Raw genomic sequence first — 22026 nt, 5'->3', positions numbered from 1 at the left:
TGTCATTGACTTTTGCCAGGTTTACTACTATATGCCTTGGAGAGGGTCTTTTCATGTTGATATATTTAGGAAATGTATTGATTTCATTCACTGGTATTTCCACCTCCTTCCCCAGGTTTGGGAAGTTCTCAGATATTATTTCTTTGAACAAGTTCTCTACTCCTTTTTCTCTCTCTTCTCCCTCTGGAATACTTATAATTGTTATGTTGAATTTCCTAATTGAGTCGGATATTTCTCAGAGAGTTTCTTCATTTCTCTTTAGTCTTAGTTGTCTTTCTTCCTCCATCTGGAGCATTTCTGCATTGCTGTCCTCAGTATTGCTAATTCTTTGCTCCATATTGTCAGCTCTGACGCTTAAAGCTTCCAGATTTGTCTTTATCTCGTCTATTGTGTTTTTCATCTCTAATATTTCTGATTTTTTTTTTTATAGAAGAAAAGAAGAAGTGAATCAGCGGTGAAGAAACTGCTGATTTCATTGAATTGTCTGTCTGTGTTTTCTTGTATTTCATTAAACTTTTTTATGATGGCTATTTTGAATTCTCTGTCATTAAGGTTATGCATTTCTGTGCTTTCCAGGTTGACTTCTGGGTGCTTGTCATTTTCCTTTTGGTCTGGAGATTTAGTATATTTTTGCATGGTACCTGTCAGTGTTGACTTACTTTTCCTCATAGTGAAAATATATGGTCCCAGTTTCTTCTTGCTGCCGCTGGGTGGGGGTCAAGGGCTTTGTATTCTGGCCCACCTCAATCCGTGGGCACTCTCGTCAGCCCCTGGCTGATCTGTGGTGTGGCTGAGTGGAGGCTGCTGGGGGTGAAGCGTGGTAAGAGCTGGAGCATGGGAACAGCTGAGACTGGAGCACAGCTAGGCCGAAGCAGCTGGGGCTCGGGTGCGGGTGGGTTAAAGCAGCTGCAGCTGAAGTGCCACTGGGCCAAAGAAGCAGGAGCTGGAGCATTGGTGGGCCAAAGAAGCTGGAACTGGAGTGCACTGGGCCAAAGAAGCTTGATCTGGAGTGCACTGGGCCGAAGAAAGAGGAGCTGGAGCACTGCTGGGCCAAAGAAGCTGAAAGTAGAGTGCAATGGGCCAAAGAAGCTGGAACTAGAGTGCACTGGGCCAAAGAAGCAGGAGCTGGAGCGTTGCTGGGCCAAAGAAGCTGGAAGTGAAGTGTGCTGGGCCGAAGTTGCTGGCGTTAAGTCAGCCGGAGCCTGAGCACAGGCCAAGCTGAAGCAGCTGGAGCCAGGGGCAGGGGGGCGGTCAAGCCGAAGGAGCTAGGGCTGTGGCACAGTGGAGCCTGCCAAGCCGGGGTCGTGGCTTGGTCCAGCTAGAGCAGCTGGGGCTGTGGTGTGGTGGGGCCTGAGCTACTGCTGCCTCTGGTGCGGGGATGCAGGCTCGCCCCGCTGCTGGTCGGGCCCAGGCACCTGGGGGCTGCTGCCTGTGGGGGTGGGGTGCAGTCATGCTGCCCCTGCTGGTGGCACCCGGACGCCTGGGGGCTGCTGCCTCTGGTGGCAGGGCTGAGCTGAAGTGCTGCTGTGCTGAGGTGCCAGTTGGGTGGGCCAGGTGGAGGAGAGGCGCTACTTTCACCTCCCCAGACTCAGAGATTTCTCACCTCGCTGTCACTCTCTGCTCTGCTGAGGGGCTAGCTTGTTGAAAGTACCTTGGCAACAGTTCCGCTCCCTCTGTAGGGGGATCCCCTCGGGCTGTGAGGGGTCTTGGAGAGTGCCGGTTTTCACACGGCGCGCCACCCCTCCCCCTCCTCCTCCCCTAGAATTGCATGGTCTCAGTCTCTGGGTCACAGTCCTTGGGGAAGGAAGGGAGCTAGCTCCTCTTACCTCCTTCCACTTACTCTAGGGATTCCAGCATCTCAGTCCACAGGTGTACAGCTGCCTGTGTGCCTCAGACGTCCCCTGTGTTGTGTGAATAGCTTCTGTTGGAATATGAATGTCCTTTTTGTTGTGTCTCAGAGGGGGAGAGTTCAATGGGGGAAGCTCACTCCGCCATGATGCTCCAGCCTCTGCTTTGTAGATTTTGAATGTTGAAACTTAAAGGATCTTGGAGATCTGTCATCAAGGCTACTTTCTTTTTTTTTTTTTTTGTGAGGAAGATCAGCCCTGAGCTAACATCCATGCTAATCCTCCTCTTTTTTTGTTGAGGAAGACCGGCTCTGAGCTAACATCTATTGCCAATCCTCCTCCTTTTTTTCCCCAAAGCCCCAGTAGACAGTTGTATGTCATAGTTGCACATCCTTCTAGTTACTGTATGTGGGACGTGGCCTCAGCATGGCCGGAGAATCGGTGCTTCGGTGCGCGCCCGGATCCGAACCCGGGCCGCCAGTAGCGGAGCGCGCGCACTTAACCGCTAAGTCATGGGGCCGGCCCCCAAGGCTACTTTCATCCCTGCCTCTTCCCTCCCCCAAAACTCATCTCCAAATTTAGCTCTAGGTCTTGCATTCCCTTCCAGGTCTCCCTTTCCTGTAGCTACTCAGGCTACAGTCCTCTGAGCTGTCTCTGATTCCTATCAGCCAGTTGCTGTGGTGTTTTATTTGTCCTTTTTCATTCTCTTGCTTCTCTGCTTCACATCCGCATAAACCAGTGCAGTTGATGTCTGACCATTGGCTCCTCCTCTCCATTCAGTATTGCACTGTGTTGCTGGATTCATTTTTCCACAGCTCATCTTACTACCAACATGCTTTTGATGTCTCTCTCCCCACCAGGAATACTGATTGAGGTTATTTGCACCAATTTCTTCACTGTGGAATCCCAGAATCTCTCTTCTGGTATTCCATGCTGTAGCCAAGGCAGATCGCTTCCTATTTTCCAAACCTGTGCTACTCTTCTTTACATTTGCATATGATGCTCTCTCCTTCTGGAGGTCTTTCCACGCCCACTCCATCCCCAGCAAACACACACACATACACACACACGTTCCATTGTAAGATCCCACTAGGCTCTCCATGAGTCTACAAAGCTGGAACTCCTTGAGCCTGGGCCTTTGTCTTCCCGTCTTAAAATGCCGTGCGACACCTGAAGCAGTGATCCACAGACACTAGGCACCTGGTGAAAAACTTGTTCAATTAACTTTGTGGTTGAGAGGAAAGGCTTTTCTCTGTTACCAGTGTATTTAAAGGACTGAAATAGGAATTTAAGAAATTAAGAATTATAAGCACTCAAGTTCATATTTTAGAAAGATTAGTCAGGCAATGCATGAAAACACTGGAGGTGAAAGAAAATGGAGGCAAAGGGGTGAGTTAGCCAGTCCCTCTGGAGAGAAGTATGGGCCTGAACCGAGGCAAGGGAGGGGCTGGCAGGAGGAGCTGAAGGGCCCTGACCCCCAGCTTTCTTGCTTAGATGCTTGGACGGATCTGCTGCCATAGAGCCTTCAGAAGCGCAAAGAGCGTGGAAGAGACAGCTGATGAGTTTAATTTAAGATGTATTTGAAGTTCCCGTGAAATATCTGCTTGCCCAAAGGCAGTTATAGGTGGGTCCAGAGCTCTGAGGAGAGTTCTAGGCTGGCATGCAGCTGTGATCTCTGAGCAGGGAAGGTGTTCAAGTTCTGAACAGGGATGAGTTTGCCCAAGAAGTCCGTGTAGCTTGGGGAGACAAGCAGCCCAGGGGAACTGCAACATTTAAGGAGAGGGTAGAAGAGGAGCAGCTAGCTGGGAAGACGGAGAGGCCTAGGTAGAAAGGCAGGAGGTGGGTCAGGGGAAGTGGGATCATGGAGGCTCTGGAGACCTGGTGGATTTGGAACTAGGAAGTCATTAGTGACCTTGTCCAGGGCAGTTTCAGTGGCATCAGTGAAAGTGCCCCCCAGGCGTGTGCTGGGTTAGCAGTGCCTGGAAGGCAAGGACGTGGAGATGGTGATAGTACATGGTCCACTCGGGGAGTTTTCCCCTCAATTTCTGAAGAATCTAAGGGGTGGAGCACTGTCCTGAGGAGGATGAGTGGGTTTTCAGATCTGGGACAAAGGTCAAAGGGTTGCCCTGGATCCCACACAGGAACCTGTTCCTCTCAAAATAAAGGAAAGCAAGGTGAGGCTGATGAAGAAGTAGATAAATTCAGGGAGTGAAAACTAGGGAATCCTGCCGGATAGGTTAAGTTTCTATTTTTGTTGTTTTGTTTTGGTTTAGTTGTTTTTAAGTAGAGGTTGGGTGGGTGGGTGGCTTGGGGTAGTGAAGAGTGTTGTCACAGCCGTTCTGAAGGTGCTGAGCAGGGAGTGATAGAGGATTCCCCTGGAGACCAGGAGCAGGCAGTGCACGGTGCTGCCCACATGGGTGATGTTCTTCAGCAGTGCTCAGCGCTTACATAGAGGCGTAGAGAAGGCAGGTGGTTGAGTTAATCTACATTTGGAAGTTTATAGGGCAGGTGCAGTGGGTGGCAAAGGGGAGGCTGAAGGGAAATACCTTGGGAATATAACTAGCCAAGGAATAAAGTCAGGCCGTGAGGAGGTGGCGGTGGACTTGGAGAAAGAGAGGAGAATTGAGAAGTGAAAGTCCGGGAACATGATGGCACGGAGTGATTGGTGTAGTTGGGCTGGGTGGGTAGGGATTGTTGTCAGAGACGAGTCTAGTAAACTTGGGGACCTGCACTGAGAACTCCAGGAAGAGGGGGCATGCCAGGGGAGGTGGAGGTCCCCGGTCTGGTTTGCTGAAGTGGAATGTGGGCGAGGGACGTGAAAGGTGAGATGGTCTGAGCACTTGGAGGCTAGGATGGAGCAAGGTCTGTGCACTGAACTTTCCTGTGAGCAGGGCGCCAGTCTTCAGGGACTGTCAGGACAGTGGGGCGGGGACCAAGAGGTGGATGGACGGCAGAAGTGGAGGGGCCTGGGGAGAGAAATGGACTGTGCTCTTTGTTTACCTCTGAGATGTGGTGTCATTTTGGTTTTTTTTTCTAATTAGAGGTACATTGTTAAAACTGCATATACTGTGCCTTTTTGATTAGGAAATTTTGTTGATATTTTAGTTATTTCGAAAAAAACTGACATAATAAAATTATAGTTTCTCTATTTTTTTCCTCTCCTGTAGGTCTTATTTTGCCGTCTTACGGATGAGCAACATAAAGTCTACCAAAATTTCATTGATTCCAAAGAAGTTTATGGAATTCTCAATGGAGAGATGCAGGTCAGCTAAATACTAGGAGCTGGAGACATGAATTGTGGACCAAGGGAAGCAGGGGAGGAAAGGAAACCAGTGCTAGTCAGGGATTCCCTCTTACCCGCTTAGAAACGTTTCAGTACAAACCTTAACTTAATTTGAGCCCTTCCAGAAGTAAGAGAACACAGGTTAAATTTCAGCACGCTCCCTTTTGTCTGCACTGAGCGCGGTTACCCTTGAACTCAGCACACGTGGGCTAGTGGAGGAACAGCCCCAAGCAGCGGGTCTGCAGCTGGGCGGCCAGCAGGGCCTGCTGCTCCTGTGTGGGATGTAGGGAGGCAGCTGACTGCTGGGTTTGCAGGCACACGGAGCAAGAATTATTATTACAGATTCTTCTATAAGTGGTAACATTTTAGTTATTGGCAGTACTCAGCAATATATGTGGGTAAATGTCTGTTTGGTAAGCATATGTAGTAGATTTATAATTAGCGTTTAGTCTAAAGCTTCATGTAAACTGTTCAACTTCCTTGTGCTTCAGTATCTTAAAATGTGAATTGTGTTTTATTTATTTGATATGTAAGACTTCTTTAGTCCATCCTCGTTGGAGGTACAGCTGAGTAGCACAGTACGCTCTGAAAGGCACCTTTTCCTGGTTATATGAGAGGTAGATAAAGAGATGAATGCGGGTGACATGGCTGCCTGTGTTCCATAACATCTACGTACTTTTTTTCCTGAGGAAGTCATTCCAGTTCTATAACCATTTCTCACAATTTCTCATGTCATGTATCCTTGGCATCTGTAGGCAGTTTCTAAATCATTCACATATGTTCGTCTCTCCTAAATCTCCCCTTGACTTACATCCGTGTGCCTCCAAGTTGTGAAGCCATAGGTGGTCTAGATTAGCACCAGTCAGTAAACAGAGAATGCAGGCCACATGTGTGATTTACACTTTTCTAGTAGTCACATTAAAAAAAGGTAAAAAGAAAAACAGGTGAAATCAGTTTTGGTAATATAGTTTATTTAACCTGATCTATCCAAAATATCATATGTAATATGTAATCAAAATTTAAAAATTATTGAGATAATTGAGTCTTTATATTTTTGGACTAAGTCTTTAAAATTGGGTATTTGACGTTTACAGCATGTCTCAGTTTGGAGCAGCCACACTCGTGCTCAGCGGCCGGCTGTGGCTTGTGACCACTGTACTGTACGGCCCAGGTCTAAGAGGGAAAGAAGAGTCACAGACGACTCTGGGAGTTTTGACAAAGTTCCTGATCTGTTCAGATCTCTTCTTGTTTATTTGTTTAACTGTTGCTTACTGTTTAAAACTACCACACTCTGATTAGTGGCTTAATTTATGATTTATCTCTTCTGCTTGAGTGTTTACACTGCTGAACTCGATTCAAGTCACACTCTAAAGCTGTGAAAGATGCCCTCTTGCTGGGCAGGGGGCAGGAGCTCACTCCTGGTCTCCTGTGCCCTCTGCTGTGTGAAGCATCCGTCAGATCTTTCCCATTTGTATTTTCCATGCAAATATGTTTTCTGATATACTGATGTAAAGGTAAATGGAGCTTCAACCTCTGCCTTATATATTAAACTACAGAACTTTTAGTGAGGGACTTAGGAGTGTGATAGTTAAATGCATTTGCATTTAATTTGAATTTAATTCATGTGCACATGACTTATTTCTCCAAATTTAGATGGGCATGGCATTTTTTTATTTATATTTAAAAGATGAGTTCGTTTTTTATGTGCTGTGAACTGCATACCTTTTTTCATAGTGAAAGAAAATAAGTCATCAGCAATTGAATATGACCCCGGTAGACATGTTCAGACCAATAGAATTTTTTTGTTTCTAGAGAACTTGCCCTGTCAGGAAAAGAAGATGAGTGAAGGTGGATTTCTTCCAGCTCCTAATATGCTGTGATTAGGGAGGAAACTAAGAGGCTGGTGAAGAGTGGCGTTTTAATCTGTGTTACACGTGGACCAGCCTCCTCCCCTTCCTTCCCTGGGAATATTATTTTATGTGGGGTAATCTGAGTGTATGTTATTCTTTTATACCATAGATTTTCTCTGGACTTACAGCCCTGAGAAAAATCTGCAACCACCCTGATCTCTTTTCTGGAGGCCCCAAGAATTTCAAAGGTATTCCAGATGATGAACTAGAAGAAGATCAGTTTGGATACTGGAAACGTTCTGGGAAAATGATAGTCGTTGAGTCCTTGTTGAAAATATGGCAAAAGCAGGGTCAACGAGTATTGCTATTTTCTCAGTCAAGACAGGTGAGTATACAAACCTTATACAAGAAACAGTTGGTTCTTTGTGACTTGCAGCCATTACTTCAAAAAATAGGTTATAATCTAAAATAGTGATTCCAAAGCAAATCTGTCTGCTGATACTGAGGTGGCAGCCTGCCATCTCTTGGGAACTTGGATCTTTCTCTAGAGTTGGTGCCCAGAGGTTGGCTTTATAAAAAGGCTTACCATGTGATTCTGGGGTGCGGTGAGTTTGGGTCTGAACTTAAATAAATGCCCTGCTATTTACAAAACTTCTAAGAATTAACAATAGGAAAATACAGGAAATATTCTTATAGTAGTTATATGTATCTACCTCAAAGCAAGAAACTCCTTTTAATTTAAGCCTGTGGGGGAAGGTGTGACTCTGTTTACACAAATGTGGACGCCCTCACTGGAGGTGTATATTTGATTTTCCCATACCCTCTCTCCCAAACAGATGCTGGACATACTTGAAGTATTCCTTAGAGCCCAAAAGTATTCCTATCTCAAGATGGATGGTACCACTACAATAGCTTCAAGACAACCACTGATTACAAGATACAATGAGGTAACAAGTGAATATAACACTCAAGTCAGATAGTGCTGCTATAGCAGAGGGAGAGGAGGAGAGTGTCCACACCCACCTGAGCAGTGCTTCCATCTGGGATTGGGCAGTGCGGGGAGGGGGGCTTTCTGTTTTTGACTCTGTGCATTTCTGGATTATTGGGGGGGGGCGGTATTTAAATAAGGAATGTGTATTCCTTCTTGAAAACTCAACTTTTAAATATTGCTAATATAATAATATTGATATTAAAGTAGGAGCTGTGTGATGGGATTTATAACCCATTCCTGATATTGGGAACACATTTCCGTGTGTAGAATATGTAAAGGCAGAGGTGAAGGGCTGTGACCACTCTTCAGTGTGCATACTAAGTGTTGTGTGTCTTACCTCTAGGATACATCCATATTTGTGTTTCTTCTGACCACTCGAGTAGGCGGCATAGGAGTCAACCTGACCGGGGCAAACAGAGTCATCATCTATGACCCCGACTGGAACCCAAGCACAGACACGCAGGTCTGGTTTGTTTGTTTTTTTTTTTCTTTTGCAAGGAAGATCAGCCCTGAGCTAACATCCATGCCAATCCTCTTTTTTGCTGAGGAAGACTGGCCCGGAGCTAACATCCGTGCTATCTTCTTCCACTTTATGTGGGACGCCGCCACAGCATGCAAACCCTGGGCCACCAGCTGTAGAGCTCGTGCACTTAACCGCTATGCCATGGGGCCGGCCCCCAGGTCTGGTTTTTTTTTTTAAGGAGTTAACAGTGACATACAGTTTAATGGCTAGCACTTGGGAGTGTCCTTTGGTGCTTGTGTTAGCTCCAGGATATAGTTCCCATCTTGGTTGTCGCCTGGTCTTCAGCCTGGAGGAAGACACCCTCCAGCATCACAGACAGGAAGAGTCTTCCGCAGTTTATCCATAGTATCCATTGCTAGATCTAGGGTAAAAAGAGAATGTGCGAAGTTACAAAACACATTGTTTTTCAGGTAGACATGGCTAGGTCTGTGTCTGTCACCTCCCTGATAAACTTCCTTAATAGGTGTTAGGTGTATTTAGCCTCATTAGCCAAAATTCCAGCTTTAGGAGTGGAAGGAAGCAACCAGTTGTCTCTGTTTCCTTTAGTCAGTGCTTGTCACTGGGAAGGGCCCTAGTTGAGATGCCTCTCTCTGCCGTAGGCCCGGGAGCGAGCGTGGAGGATAGGCCAGAAGAAACAGGTGACGGTGTACAGGCTTCTGACTGCGGGCACCATTGAAGAGAAGATTTACCACCGGTCAGTATAGATGGCTGCCTGCTCCTTGACTGGCGACTCCTTCCCTGGCTGGCAGAGTTTCAAGCAGGGAGTTTTTTTAAAGTATTGCTTTAAAAGTTCTTTTTATCTTAGAGCAATAGTTGTTGTAACTTGAGGGATATGTGATTTTTTAAAATTTTGTTTTCGTATTGTTTTTTCCTCATTAAAATATGCTTAGATGACTTATTGTGAGTTTTTTAAAAATGTCTTTGAACCTGATCGTTTTTCTTCCTTATTAAATAAACTTAAAGGACTGCTTATGTGTAAACTTCATATTAATTGTTATTTGAGAGAAATGTTCATGCCTACTATAGTGTGCCATCTTCTGTAAGAAGTGACACAGTTGAAGCGCTAACATGTTGGTATTGACACACCCCACGCAGGTGTGATCAGCGTGAGTGTCCTGTGGTCTTTGGCTCAGATGCCCTGTAGAGAGAGGTTGCCCAGGACACATTTTTCTTCCTCCGTCTCTCTCTACAGTGACTAGGGGTGTAGGCGAGGGTGACTTGAACAGGAGAGTGGAGATAGTGCTCACTTCTCCCCCTCCCTTGCCAAAGACTACTCTTGAGCCGCACCCCAGCTCCTACAGGGAGGCTCCCTGCTTTCCACCATGCGCTGGGCCACTCCTGGAACAGCTCTTGTTCTTCAAGGGCCTTGTTGTGAGAGGGCTGCAGACGAATTGAATCCTGTGAGGGAGAGCTTCCTCTTAGAGATGCATGCCTTAGCCTGAAGGATAAGTGACTGGGAGGGGGCAGGATGCCTTTGTGAGAGTATCTGGGCAAGAGTGATGATGGTGTGGAGCGTTAGCATAGAGTGGATCAGCAGGTGGAAGCTGAGGGAGGTGGCTCCATGTGATAACTTTGCAGAGCCCCGTTAAGAGTTTCCTGAGCCCCATCCCAGGAGGGCCCTGACTGGGCCGGGCAGGGACCCTTGGTGCAGGAGTCAGGAAAGTTGTGACAGTCAGAGAGGCTGTGAGTCATGTGAATGTATGTGAAAAGATATTTCTTGAAATGTGATGAATCTTGGAGGTTGAGAAAGCTCATTGGGTGTAAATAATAATAAGGTATTATTTCTCATTTAAATTCTGTAAAACATGGGAGACCACCTGATGTTTTATATATTTCCTGAATTGTAATTTTCTAAGGCTAAAAGTGTGAGAATTATTTAGACATCGATACAGCTGTAGTTATCATATATCTCTTTTATATTGTTTTATAATTAGAATTTTGAGGTAGAGCTAAGCATTGTTTCATGCCAGTTTAACTTTTATCTTTTTAGACAAATCTTCAAGCAGTTTTTGACAAATAGAGTGCTAAAAGATCCAAAGCAAAGGCGGTTTTTCAAGTCCAATGATCTTTATGAGCTGTTTACTCTGACTAGTCCCGACGCATCCCAGAGCACTGAAACCAGTGCTATTTTTGCAGGTATTACAGAAAATAGTTTAACTGAAGGTAATAAATTACGTAAGAATTATGCAGTGTAACGTTAGCATGTTTTTCCCCTGTCCAGGAACTGGTTCAGATGTTCAGACACCCAAACGCCATTTAAAAAGAAAACTTCAACCGGCCTTTGGAACAGACCATAACATTCCAATAAGCAGCAAGTTTCCTGACTCTAATGCATCTGCAAATGATGCCCCATCATCTGAAGAGAAATCCACAGCTCTAGGGGCTGAAGTAAAGGCAGTAATTTCTAATCAAGGGGATCCTTTGAAAGAGGTCCCTGAAACACCTGGTAATCTAACCAGCAGTGACAGACTTGGAGAAGAGACAAGTGCAGTGTCTGGACTAGAGGAGTTGTCAGTGATTAGTGGAAATGGGGAGTGTTCAGATTCTCCAAGAATCAGCAAAATGTCCAGGACATCTGGTGAGGAAAGCGTCGATGAAAAGCAAGGTCTTTCTGTCAAAAAAGAAAGCTGCCAGGTTCAAACAGAACCTCTTTGGGAGAGGGAACAAATGGAAAATAATTTTTATAAGCACAAGTCAAAAACAAAACACAATGTGGCAGAAGAAGAGACCCTGGAGAAACACCTGAGGCCGAAGAAAAAGCTGAAGAACTCTACGCATCGCAGAGACGCCAAGTTTGAAGGCACGCGGATTCCACACCTAGTGAAGAGAAGGCAGTACCAGAAGCAAGACGAGGATGAGCGTGAGCCCAAGGAACGGAGCCATGACGATTATGTTCTGGAAAAGCTTTTCAAGAAATCAGGTAGTCCTTCTGCTGAGTCTGCCCCATGTGTGCTGGAAACAGAAAGGCAGCAGGCTGTTTCTATGGTAGCAGCCTTTCCTGACAGTGCAGAGTGGGTTCTCAACTGGAAGTATTTTTTCTTCTAAAATCCAGATTTGAAATGTATTGACAGTTCTGAGAATCATCTTCGCCTCTCTTCTCTGAAGACCTAGGAGAGTTTAGAGACTTGGGAGAACAATGGCGCTCGGCTTGACAACCACACGCAGCAGGGCTGCTGTGCTTTAGATAGGTTTGCGCCGCCTTGCATTAATACAGAATTTCTCTACGTGCTGTTTGTCTGATTTTTAACCACACGAGATTAAAGCAACAGGTCAGGGGGAGGGGGAGGCAGGGGCATGGCCAGAGGCAGCCACTCTGGAAGTAGGAAAGCTGATAGCTAATATCAGGGGGGAAAATGAGGAAAGTAGACTCAACAATTGCTCAGGACCCTGGAGCACAGGCAGTCCTGGGAGTGTCATCCTGTTCAGGCCTTGGCAGTTGTCATGTTCGCGGTGCGATGGCATCGCGTTACCAAAGATCGCTGTGTGTGCTTCTCTGTTCAGGAAGGCAGGTTTCTGTATGGCATTGCAGAAGGAAACCACCTGGGCCTGATGCTTTTTTGTAAGGTAGTTCATTGGTAACTTCCTCTTTTTTTTCTACAGTTACTGGTCTGTTTTCCTAGGAAATTATTTTTGTTGTCTAGTTTTCAAATTTATTTGCATAGAGGCATAGAAAGTACTCTTGTAATAATTTTTTTTAATTTGCTTCTGTTTCAAGATAATTTCCCCCTTGTCATTTATAATTTTGTATATTTTCCCCCCTTTTTCCTTGATCAAGTTAAGCTAGTGGTTTGTCTATTTTTTTATTTTTATTTTTTTTTTTAGTAAACCAGGATTTTATTAATTAGATCCAGGGTTTTCTACCTCCTTAATTTTTGCCTTTATGTTTTTTTTTTTCCTAGTGAGGAAGATCAGGCCTGAGCTAACATCCGATGCCAATCCTCCTCTTTTTTTTGCCGAGGAGGATTGGCCCTGGGCTAACATCTGTGCCCATCTTCCTCTGCTTTACATGGGACACCGCCACAGCATGGCTTGAGAAGTGGTGCGTCGGTTCGAGCCCGGGATCCAAATCTGCTGAAGCAGAACGCACGCACTTAACGGCTACGCCACCAGGCCGGCCCTTGCTTTTATCTTTATTACTTTCTTCCCTGTGCTTTTGTTTTTGTTGTTGTGTTTTGGTGAGGGGGGTTTTTGGCTTAATTTTTATAAAACTGTTTGACTTGGAAATTTGTTTATTTTTATTCTTTTATTTTTATTGATATAAGTATTTAAGGCTCTGATTTTTCCACTGATAACTGCAGTCAAGTCTTCTGATATGTAGTGTTTTCATGATCATTACTTTTTAGAAATTCTATAATTCTGGTTTATATTTTTCCCTTCTACAGAGAATTTATTAATAGAAGGTTTTAAAATTTTCCAGATAGCCTGGAAGAGCTTATGTTGAAGTTGTGTTGATAAAGCATTGTGCTTCAGTTATTATAAAACGGTAGTTCATATTCTCAGAGGGTAGTGACGAAAGTGAATAGGCGGCGTTTGTGTAGTTCTGGGTCATGGTAGTCACTCAGTAAATAGCAGCTAAAAATGTTCATTATTTTTTCTCTACCCACAACACACTAGACTATACAAGAGGGAAAATATGATTGTGTACAAACTAAAATAACACATTTACTGCTTCCTTTGTTCTTGCTAGTCGGAGTGCACAGTGTCATGAAACACGATGCCATCATGGACGGAGCCAGTCCCGATTATGTGCTGGTGGAGGCGGAGGCCAACCGCGTGGCCCAGGATGCCCTGAAGGCGCTGAGACACTCTCGCCAGCAGTGTCTGGGAGCAACGTCTGGTGTTCCCACCTGGACCGGCCAGAGGGGGAGTTCTGGTGCACCAACCAGAATAAAGTGAGAGATGGCTGCCCTGCCATGCTGTGAGGAGGCCAAACCACCCAGGCGAGGGATAAAGTTAGGGCAGGCGCGGATACTTATCCTGTTTATCTGCAGTAGTAGGAAGTCTCTCAGGGACGGATTGGGTCAGCCAGATTTGTGTGACTTGGGGAAATACCTTTGTAATCTTAAACCTTCCGTGCCTTCAGCCCCTGCTTTCCAAAGCTGATTTTTCGGGGTAAGGAGACGTGATCTGTTTTGTTTAAAAGATGATGTCGTTAAAAATAGTAAGGGAGGGCCGGCCCCTTGGCTTAGGGGTTAAGTGCGTGCGCTCCGCTGCTGGCGGCCGGGGTTTGGGTCCTGGGTGCGCACCGACACACTGCTTCTCCAGCCATGCTGAGGCTGCGTCCCACATACAGCAGCTAGAAGGATGTGCAACTATGACATACAACTATCTACTGGGGCTTTGGGGGGAAAATAAATAAAATTAAAAAAAAAAATAGTAAGGGATGCAGAGTAACGATTAAACTTTAATAAGATGACTAGCCCATTCTCAACGATCATAATTTACTGTGCTATTTAGGATACTCTTAGAATCATTTTCCTACCTGGAATTTGAGGGTGGTTTCTATCTGCTGAACAAGGATATTGAGTGGTTCTTACTAGAGATGCAGCAGTTACTTCCCGGGAGAGTAAATTAGGAGAATCGAAGGGGGTAGAACAGAAGCGTCATGGTTGTGAAAGAAGAATCGTGCAGAAGAAAAATTTTCCAGGAAGAGTTTAGTTGTTGAAAGGGCATTTTCATCTCTAAGTCACAACAGCAAACAGTTTATCTACTATGATTCTTTTCCTTGTTTAGGAGCAGATTTGGTCAGAAAAGGAATTCCAGCTTCTCTGTGCAGCATCCTTCTTCAACATCTGCAAAGGAGAAAGGCCAGGTAACGTGATAGCCTCTGCTTCTTGGGTGTGGGACTGACTGGCTTGAAGTGCCATGAAGATTTAACCCAGTTCCAGATGTGAAGCAAATCGTGGCATAATAACACTTGATATTTGTATTGTGTGCTCTGATTTTTGGAGCACTTTGATTTGAATCTAAAGGAGCCAGCTAACTTCCTAAAAGACAAAGTCTTTAACCCAAGATCTATAGCAGAATCTCTGTTTTGCCCTCAGAAAGTTAATACAGGGATAGGTGATGTGTGAGTCGCTGCCCATACAGCCTGCCCCATCAGAGGTGAAGTGCCAGCTCCAAAGACCACTGCCCTCTAGAATAAAGATCTAGAAGACTGCCTTGAATGTTACTCATAATTTCCTAGCTCCTACAGCGTTGTGCCCATCTCTCCCTGTTCTGTAACTCCCTGAACGCCTTCGGTGCTTCACTGAAAGTGAGTACGAGGCCAGACTCCATCATTCAGCACTCTCTGGTCGTTACTGGTAAAATTTGAAATCTCCAGTTACAGGCTCCTATTTTAGATTACTATGAACCCATTTAGGAATAGAGAACCTTTCTTGACTTGCCATGTTCTTTTAGCAGTAAGGATGTGAAAAAAAGTGAGATTTGTGTTGTTGTTTTAAGAAAACTCACATGAGGTGTAAAGTAGGAAAGAATAAAAAGATTTAAAAGTGAAGAAGAAGAAGTACAGCTGGGATATTGTTTCTTATCCCATAGTGCCCAGATCAGGGTGAATCTGGGAGGAGAAACAGGAAAAGCCCACGGAATCCGTGCCTCCTAGAGACGGTTTTCCTAGCAGCCTTCTCTGCCCATCCACATCCGCTCTGCCCTCCCTCCACTCACCCCACTCAGAGTGGTGACCAAGTGAATAGTGTAGTCTTGAGGGTTTTTTTAGGAAATGTTCTTTGATAGTGGGTGGATTTACATGCTTGACTCTCCTCCTTTCCCTTTTCATTAGACAGTGTCTCATTCTTTCCCCATCAACTGTACCGCTCTGGCATGTGGGTTATTTATGGCCCCTCAGCCTTTGGGGAAATAAGTGGAAGCATAAACTAAAAGTTAAATATATCAATGCAGTGGTCTTTTTTCTCTAGGATGGCATCATGAAAAAGGATGGAAAAGATACTGTTTCTGAGCATTTTAGTGGAAGAGTGGAAGATGCAGAGTCTTCATCCGGGGCCCTCAGTTCGTCCTCACTGTTGGCTAAAATGAGAGCTAGAAACCACCTGATTTTGCCAGAGCGATTAGAAAGTGAAAACATGCACCTCCAAGAGGCTTCTGCTCCACCGCCCCCCACCACAGAGCACGATGACCTGCTGGTAGAGATGAGAAACTTCATTGCCTTTCAGGCCCGTGTGGATGGCCAGGCCAGCACTCGGGAGATACTGCAGGAGTTCGAGTCCAAGTTATCCACGTCACAGTCTTGTGTCTTTCGAGAACTGTTGAGAAATCTGTGCACTTTTCATAGAACTGCTAGTGGTGAAGGAGTTTGGAAACTCAAGCCAGAATACTGCTGATCATCATTACTTTCTAAACTTATAATTGACTTTTTCTAATGGGAATTTCTGATTATTAATCCTATGATTAATAATCATATATTTGTCGACGGAAGTTGGCTGCATTTGATGTTTACTTTGAATGCTATCTACCTCATAATTCAAACTTTAAGGAAGAAGAAATTCTTCTCAGACACCTAAAAGTTTTAAAAATAGTTGCATTGATATATTTTTTTTTTGGCACTATGAATTGTGTTACAAAATCAGGGACCTAATGGTTAATTCTTGGAACACATATGTTTCTTTACCCAAAAGATGCTGTCAGGGAGCATATTACTGCTCATTTAGAAGTTTATAGACCAGAAATCTGAAGAATTCTTTCTCCTGGTGCTAAAAACATGTCTTATATTCGATCAGACCCGTTCAATAAATTAGTTCATCAATACCTGATAATAGCATCATTTTTGGTGCGTAGCTTTTAAATGTTATCATTTGTCACCCCAAAAAAGATCAGATTTGTTATCTTTTGAATCATATTAATTGCCTTTAAACGATCTTCCTTTTAAGGTACTGTTAGATTGGCGGGTAGTTTTATTAGTAAAGCATGAAATAGCTTGGTAATAAATGATAGGACATGTATTTGCAGAAAGTTGTAGTGTCCTCAGTTCCCACTGGCTTTACATTAAGCAAAGGGCGTCTTTTCCTCCCTACAGTGACTGTTGGTTTTAGGAAAATGCAATGTATTATCTTAAAAAAAAAACTCAAGCAGAACTAAAAGTAAGTACAAATAAAACAACCAGCACACACACATGCACGCAAACATCACTCCAGACCACAGCCGGATGTCCCGTCGTTACCACCACTGCAGCCCTCTCTCTCTCTGCTTACGTGCTGGGAGGTAGCGTTGAACGTTTTTTATTTTATTCATTATTTGCTTTTCCAAGGACACTGAGTACTTGATATTAGGCAGCATTGTTCTCGTCACATCTGCTGTCCGGTCGTTTTCGTCTCCTTTTCCTTTGATTCCCTGTGAGTCTCCTGTTGAAGAGGCTTGGTTTTCAGGTGCATCTCTTCTGTTTCTGGCTGTTGTTGATGGATTTATAGTTCTGTGATAGTGTTGTTTTGTTCCTCGGTTTGTTTTTCTTGTTTCCTTCTCATTGTTATTCTATCATCTCAGCTCTGAAGTCTTGTTTTCTTAAATTCATTATATTCCTTCCATTTCTTTTTGAGCTGTCACAGTGCAATTTGTTTGTTTCCTGGGTTTCTTTTCTCTGGCTTGCTGTTTTTCCTCTCTTTGGCTTTTCTGTTTTATGCTGGCTTCCTCCCGTGCCATTTCCTTACATCTTGCTCCTGCTGAAAGTGAGTGGCTGTGTCCAGACCTTCTGTATGTGCTTCCCTGCAACCCGGAGGTAAGGGGTGTGGGCTTGGGGTTGGGAAGAGCCTGTGCCGGGCAGCGTGCAGCTTTGGTTGGAGGACTGGGTTTTACTTTTCTGTTCTGAGATTTTAAGTAGCTTGGGCCAAGAATCCCTCCCCTTAGACCGGGAATGTCAGAGTCAGAGTCATGATTCCCACCAGGATTTTCTTTTGCTTTTTTTGGATTGTGGCTTGTTCATTTTTTTCTGTGTTAAGAGTGATTCATTATATTTAGAGGAGGAAATTCTATTATTTTCTTCATTCTGCCATCATTATCTAGAAGTCGTAGAAGGGATTTTAAACGGGTCAATAAATCCTAAACTTGAGCACTTGGCTCAGAAGAGAGTCAAAACTCATGACTATTTTGTTTCTGGAAAGTTCTTTTTTTATTTTTACTTTTGCAACCATTAGCCATTAGAAGATTGCATCCCACTTGTTCTTGGATTGAAGTACTGAGGCATTTCACGAGCATGAAGTGTTTGGACATCATCGTCTATACTGGCTGCAATCTAAACTGTGCTGAGCTGGAGAAGTTGTAGCCTTCTCATCAAGTAGAAGATGCCATCACAAGTTATGGTGCAGTAGAAGCAAGGTGGCCCTCACTCCAGTTCTTGTCACAGCTGTGCCACTGGCATGCTGTGTCCTTGGGTAGGTCACTGCCCTATAGATGTTGTCATCATGCCTCCGGGTGGAGAGACTTAGAGGAAGATGCTCTAAGTGGAATGGTTTAAACAATACAGAGTAACTTACTCATTTAGATAAAATCTAATTTTTGGAACTTTAAAAGCTTTGTACAATGTAGATAGATTTAATGTATTTAATTTAACATGTTGTATCAGTATCAAGCTACAAATAAAGGATTTTAAAATTTCACAAAATTTTAAAAATTCCTTAGGTAATACATGAATATATTGTCACTCTTTACAAGTTTTCAGGCAATACTCTCCCTCCCCACCCTCTTGCTCCTGTCCCAGAGATAAGTACTGTATTTGGTGTGGATTCTTCCCGCTGTTTTCCGTGCATTTACAAGTGCATGCGGCAGAGACTGCTGCTGTAACGTCTGTTTCCCTCCTGAGTTCTACCTGGACAGGGGCTGCTCAGCTGAAGACTCTCCTTCCCAGCCCCCCTTATAGTTAGTTGTGGCCGCATGACCAGTCAATGGGATGCGATTTAACTTCCAGATTAGCCCTTAAATAAGAAATCGGGTGCACACTCCTCGTAACTTCCTCTTGCTTGCTTGCTGAGATGCCTGTGGGTGCTTAAGCAGTGACGTGAGATGGACAGAAGTCACGTGTTGAGGATGGAGAAGTTGGCCTGCCGGTCTTGAACTGCTTGCTGTTCACCTGTTTCTTAAGAGCAAAATAAATTCTGACTTGTTTTAAACCACTGTCGTTTGGAGTCTCTTTTATTACAGCAGCTAGTTTTGTTTTATATATGTGATTTACATAAATGGGATTATATCATCATCATTAACTTGCAACTATTCATTTAACAATATATGCAAGATATCTTGCCATCCCTGTAATATACCTTCATGGAATTGCTGGATTAAAAATTATGTAGATTTTTAATTTTAATGGATGTAGCGAAACTCCTTCCTTCAGTTCACACTCCACGAGAGGACCCATTTCTCCACACCCTTGCCAACAGTAGGTAGTACCCATCTCGGGAGGGTTTCTTTTTTTTAAGCAGTCTTGTGGTTTGAAAATGTTTTAACTTGAATTTCCCTGATTACTTACCAAACCAAATATTTCCATTTTTTTTGGCCATTTGTTGACCCTCTGTTGTATGTTCCCTGTTCATGTCGTATTTGCCTAGTTATATTATTGGTTATTTATCTTTCATGGTTCCTCTCAAAAATGAAAAGGCAGTTGTCCCAACTGTTATTAAATAGTCCATTCTTTTCTCCACCCACTTGAAATGCCCAGTTTATCATCTGCTAAGTTTTCTGTTTCTGGACAGTGGGTACAGATGTGTCTTGTACCAACCGCAAGTCTTCAGTCTCATTTGCCTTTGCACTGTTTTCCTACCTATAGGCAAGTCCCTCTTCCTTTTTTTCCCTCTTCATTGTCTTATTCATGTGCATTTTCTGTTTCAGGTGAATCTTAGAATCAGTTTATTAAGTTCCACTAAAATTGTGTTGCTCTTTTGATTGGGATTGCATTAGTTTATACATTAATTTGAAGATGATAGACTTCTTTATAATTAATATAATTTTTCCCATTAGTATCATGAGAGGCCTCGTTTTATTAAAGTATTTTATATTCTTGGATAAAATTCTATTACCTTTCTTCATAAAGGTTTTGCACATTTCATAATAGGCTTATTCCTAGGTATTTTATAGGTTTTTAGTTTTGGTTGGGGGCCTTTTTACTTTTACATAAAAATGTAGAGAATTAGAACATCCATGTATCTCCCTTGTTTACGATGTTTATTATACAGAATTTTTAAAAATGTAGTCAAATTCATTCTTCTCATGTTTTGTTTTGTTTTCTTATTTAAGAACTTTCCTAACCTAAAGTCATGACTTGTTAGTGCTGTTGAGTCGACTCCAACTCCTAGCGACCCATGTGTACAGCAGAGCAGAACCCTGACCGGTCTTTGTGCACCGTCCTCTCACCTTCCAGCGCTCTATCAGACAATGCTCTGCTGCTCTTCATAGGGTTTTCATGGTCGCTTTTTTCGGAAGTGGGTAGCTAGATCCTTCTTCCTAGTCTGTCTTAGTCTGTCAGCTCTGCTGAAACCTGTGTACCATCCGTGACCCTGCTGGTATTTGAAATACTGGTGGCATAGCTTTCAGCATCACAGCAACATGCAGCCACCACAGTGTGACAACTGACTGATGGGTAGTGTGGTTCCCTGATCGGGAAACAAAGTCGGGCTGTGGTAGTGACAGCACTGAATCTTAACCACGAGACCACCAGGGCTGGCTAAAAGTCATGATTACATTCTCATAAATTCTGTATAGATATTTTTTCCTAGTACCTTTAAAAAAAATGGTTCATTCTTTCACTCCTGGTTCGTAAGGCCACTTCTATCATTATATCCAATTTCCATGTGATTATGGGAATGTTTCTGGGCTCTGTATTCTGTTAAATTGGTCCACTTATCTAACTTTGCAAATAACCCACTGTTTTAATTACTGTAGCTTTATAATTGGCTATTGTATGTGGTAGAATGATCCCCCTCATCTTCCAAAAATGGCTTAGTTCTTAGCCATTTGTTCCATATAAATTTGAGGATAAGCTTGTCACTTTTGGATTTTCTTGTTCTTTTCAAAGTTTTAATGACTGTACAGATTACTCGGGGATAATTATTTATGATATTGAGTTTCTCATCTATGAATAGGGCATATCACTCCATTTATAATACATATTTCTTATAAAGACACAATTCTGTTATGTTTTTCATAACATCTGTGCCAATCTTCCTCCACTTTATGTGACTTTATGTGAGACGCCACCACAGCATGGCCTAACAAGCGGTGCAACGGTGCGCGCCCGGATCCGAAACAGGGCCACCGGCAGCAGAGCGCGTACACTTAACCACTATGCCACGGGGCCGGCCCCCTAGAACATATTTTTTATCAGACTCTTACTTCAATGCCCAAATGGCAAAAGTTCTTTCAGAAGTTGAATTTCACTTTCCCATTCAACATGTTCTGCTGTGAAATCACTGGGAACATCATTTATGCAAATGGTAAAGGGGAGGTAACCTGACAACTGAGTCACACCCAGGGGACGTTTTATGCCTCCATTGGCACAAATGTCAGAAGTGAATGCAGACAAAATAATTACCTAGAGATAAAGAAGGACACACTAACATTTTAGTCTATTAGATATCTTTTAATCCTCAAATTAATGGTGGGAGTAGAATTTTGAAAGTGTTTTATCTGGAGACTAAAAATTACACTTTGCTGAGCAAGTAACCTGAGACAAAAATGGAAAAATAATTTTCACTAAAAATAGGAATGAAATTATGGAGGTGAATAATCTAAAGAATTATGCAGTAAGGATGAAAGGAAACTCATCTCAGTCCATCTTAGAAGAAATTCTTCATAGTTCTGTGATCACCTGGCCCCTAGCATATTCAACCAAGCAAGGGCAACCTAACATTTGCTTCTGAATATTTCCCCTTAGGTGTATTGTGAATTTCAGATTTGAAAACTTTTGTTTTGTATATTTCTCATTTCCTGTTTTGTGGATTTCAGATTTGAAAAAAGATTTGAACCAGCTTCAACTGAGATTACTGCTGTGGATAGTCTCTGAATTTACGACAGAAAAAATCTGGCTAACGCACCTCACTAGCATTGTCACTCGCTGTCAAGAATTTCTAAGTTGCTTGTTGTAATTTTCTGCTTCTTTGAAGAGGGAGAAAGGGCAGCACCTTAGAAACCGTGTATCTGACTAATATTCAGCACCATTTATCGTGTTCTTCTTCGCAACGAATTTGGTGTCCTCAGCCTTGGAAATATTGCACAAGGAAGTCTACAAACTTACTTTCTGTTTTTCAAGACAATCAGGGTAGACCAGTACACTCCGGCTCTGCGTGGGACTCCTCGCACCGGGCAGTGCCAGGAAAAAGCCAGGAGTGGGGCGTGGCCCACCTTCTCCTGTAACCATGACCTTACCTGCGCCAAACTGTAATTTGGAGGACAATGATGCAAAGTAGGAAAACTAGGCATTTGTTTAACTCTTTTGCCTGAAAAAAAAAAAATGTTGGACATTTGCAACTGTGGTGATTCAGTTTAATTTCCCCCTGAGAGGCGAAACCCTCTGGGGCAGGAGTCTTGTTTGGATA

At 43.5% G+C, this 22026-nt stretch overlaps 1 protein-coding gene across 5 annotated transcripts in view; it reads left to right on the top strand.

Annotated features, from left to right (window-relative positions):
• The window catches only part of ERCC6 (ERCC excision repair 6, chromatin remodeling factor), an 81085-nt gene extending 62417 nt beyond the window's left edge, over nt 1-18668 (top strand). For 3 of the 5 annotated variants that reach the window (XM_058542859.1, XM_058542861.1, XM_058542860.1), the window contains 10 exons: nt 5015-5110; nt 7150-7365; nt 7817-7927; nt 8315-8434; nt 9094-9188; nt 10485-10630; nt 10716-11414; nt 13182-13386; nt 14228-14306; nt 15412-18667. In XM_058542859.1, the coding sequence (XP_058398842.1) occupies nt 5015-5110; nt 7150-7365; nt 7817-7927; nt 8315-8434; nt 9094-9188; nt 10485-10630; nt 10716-11414; nt 13182-13386; nt 14228-14306; nt 15412-15834 (2190 nt within the window). In that variant the 3' untranslated portion in view covers nt 15835-18667. Of the gene's footprint in view, nt 1-5014; nt 5111-7149; nt 7366-7816; nt 7928-8314; nt 8435-9093; nt 9189-10484; nt 10631-10715; nt 11415-13181; nt 13387-14227; nt 14307-15411 lie in introns of all 5 variants that reach the window. The other 2 variants (XM_058542863.1, XM_058542862.1) reach the window with 2 other exon arrangements.
• Nucleotides 18669-22026: the final 3358 nt, after the last annotated feature.

The sequence above is a fragment of the Diceros bicornis genome, chromosome 6, assembly GCF_020826845.1.
Source record: "Diceros bicornis minor isolate mBicDic1 chromosome 6, mDicBic1.mat.cur, whole genome shotgun sequence".
NCBI lineage: Eukaryota > Metazoa > Chordata > Mammalia > Perissodactyla > Rhinocerotidae > Diceros > Diceros bicornis.
The sequence above is the reverse complement of the archived record's forward strand: the minus strand, read 5'-3'. Positions and strand labels throughout refer to the sequence as shown.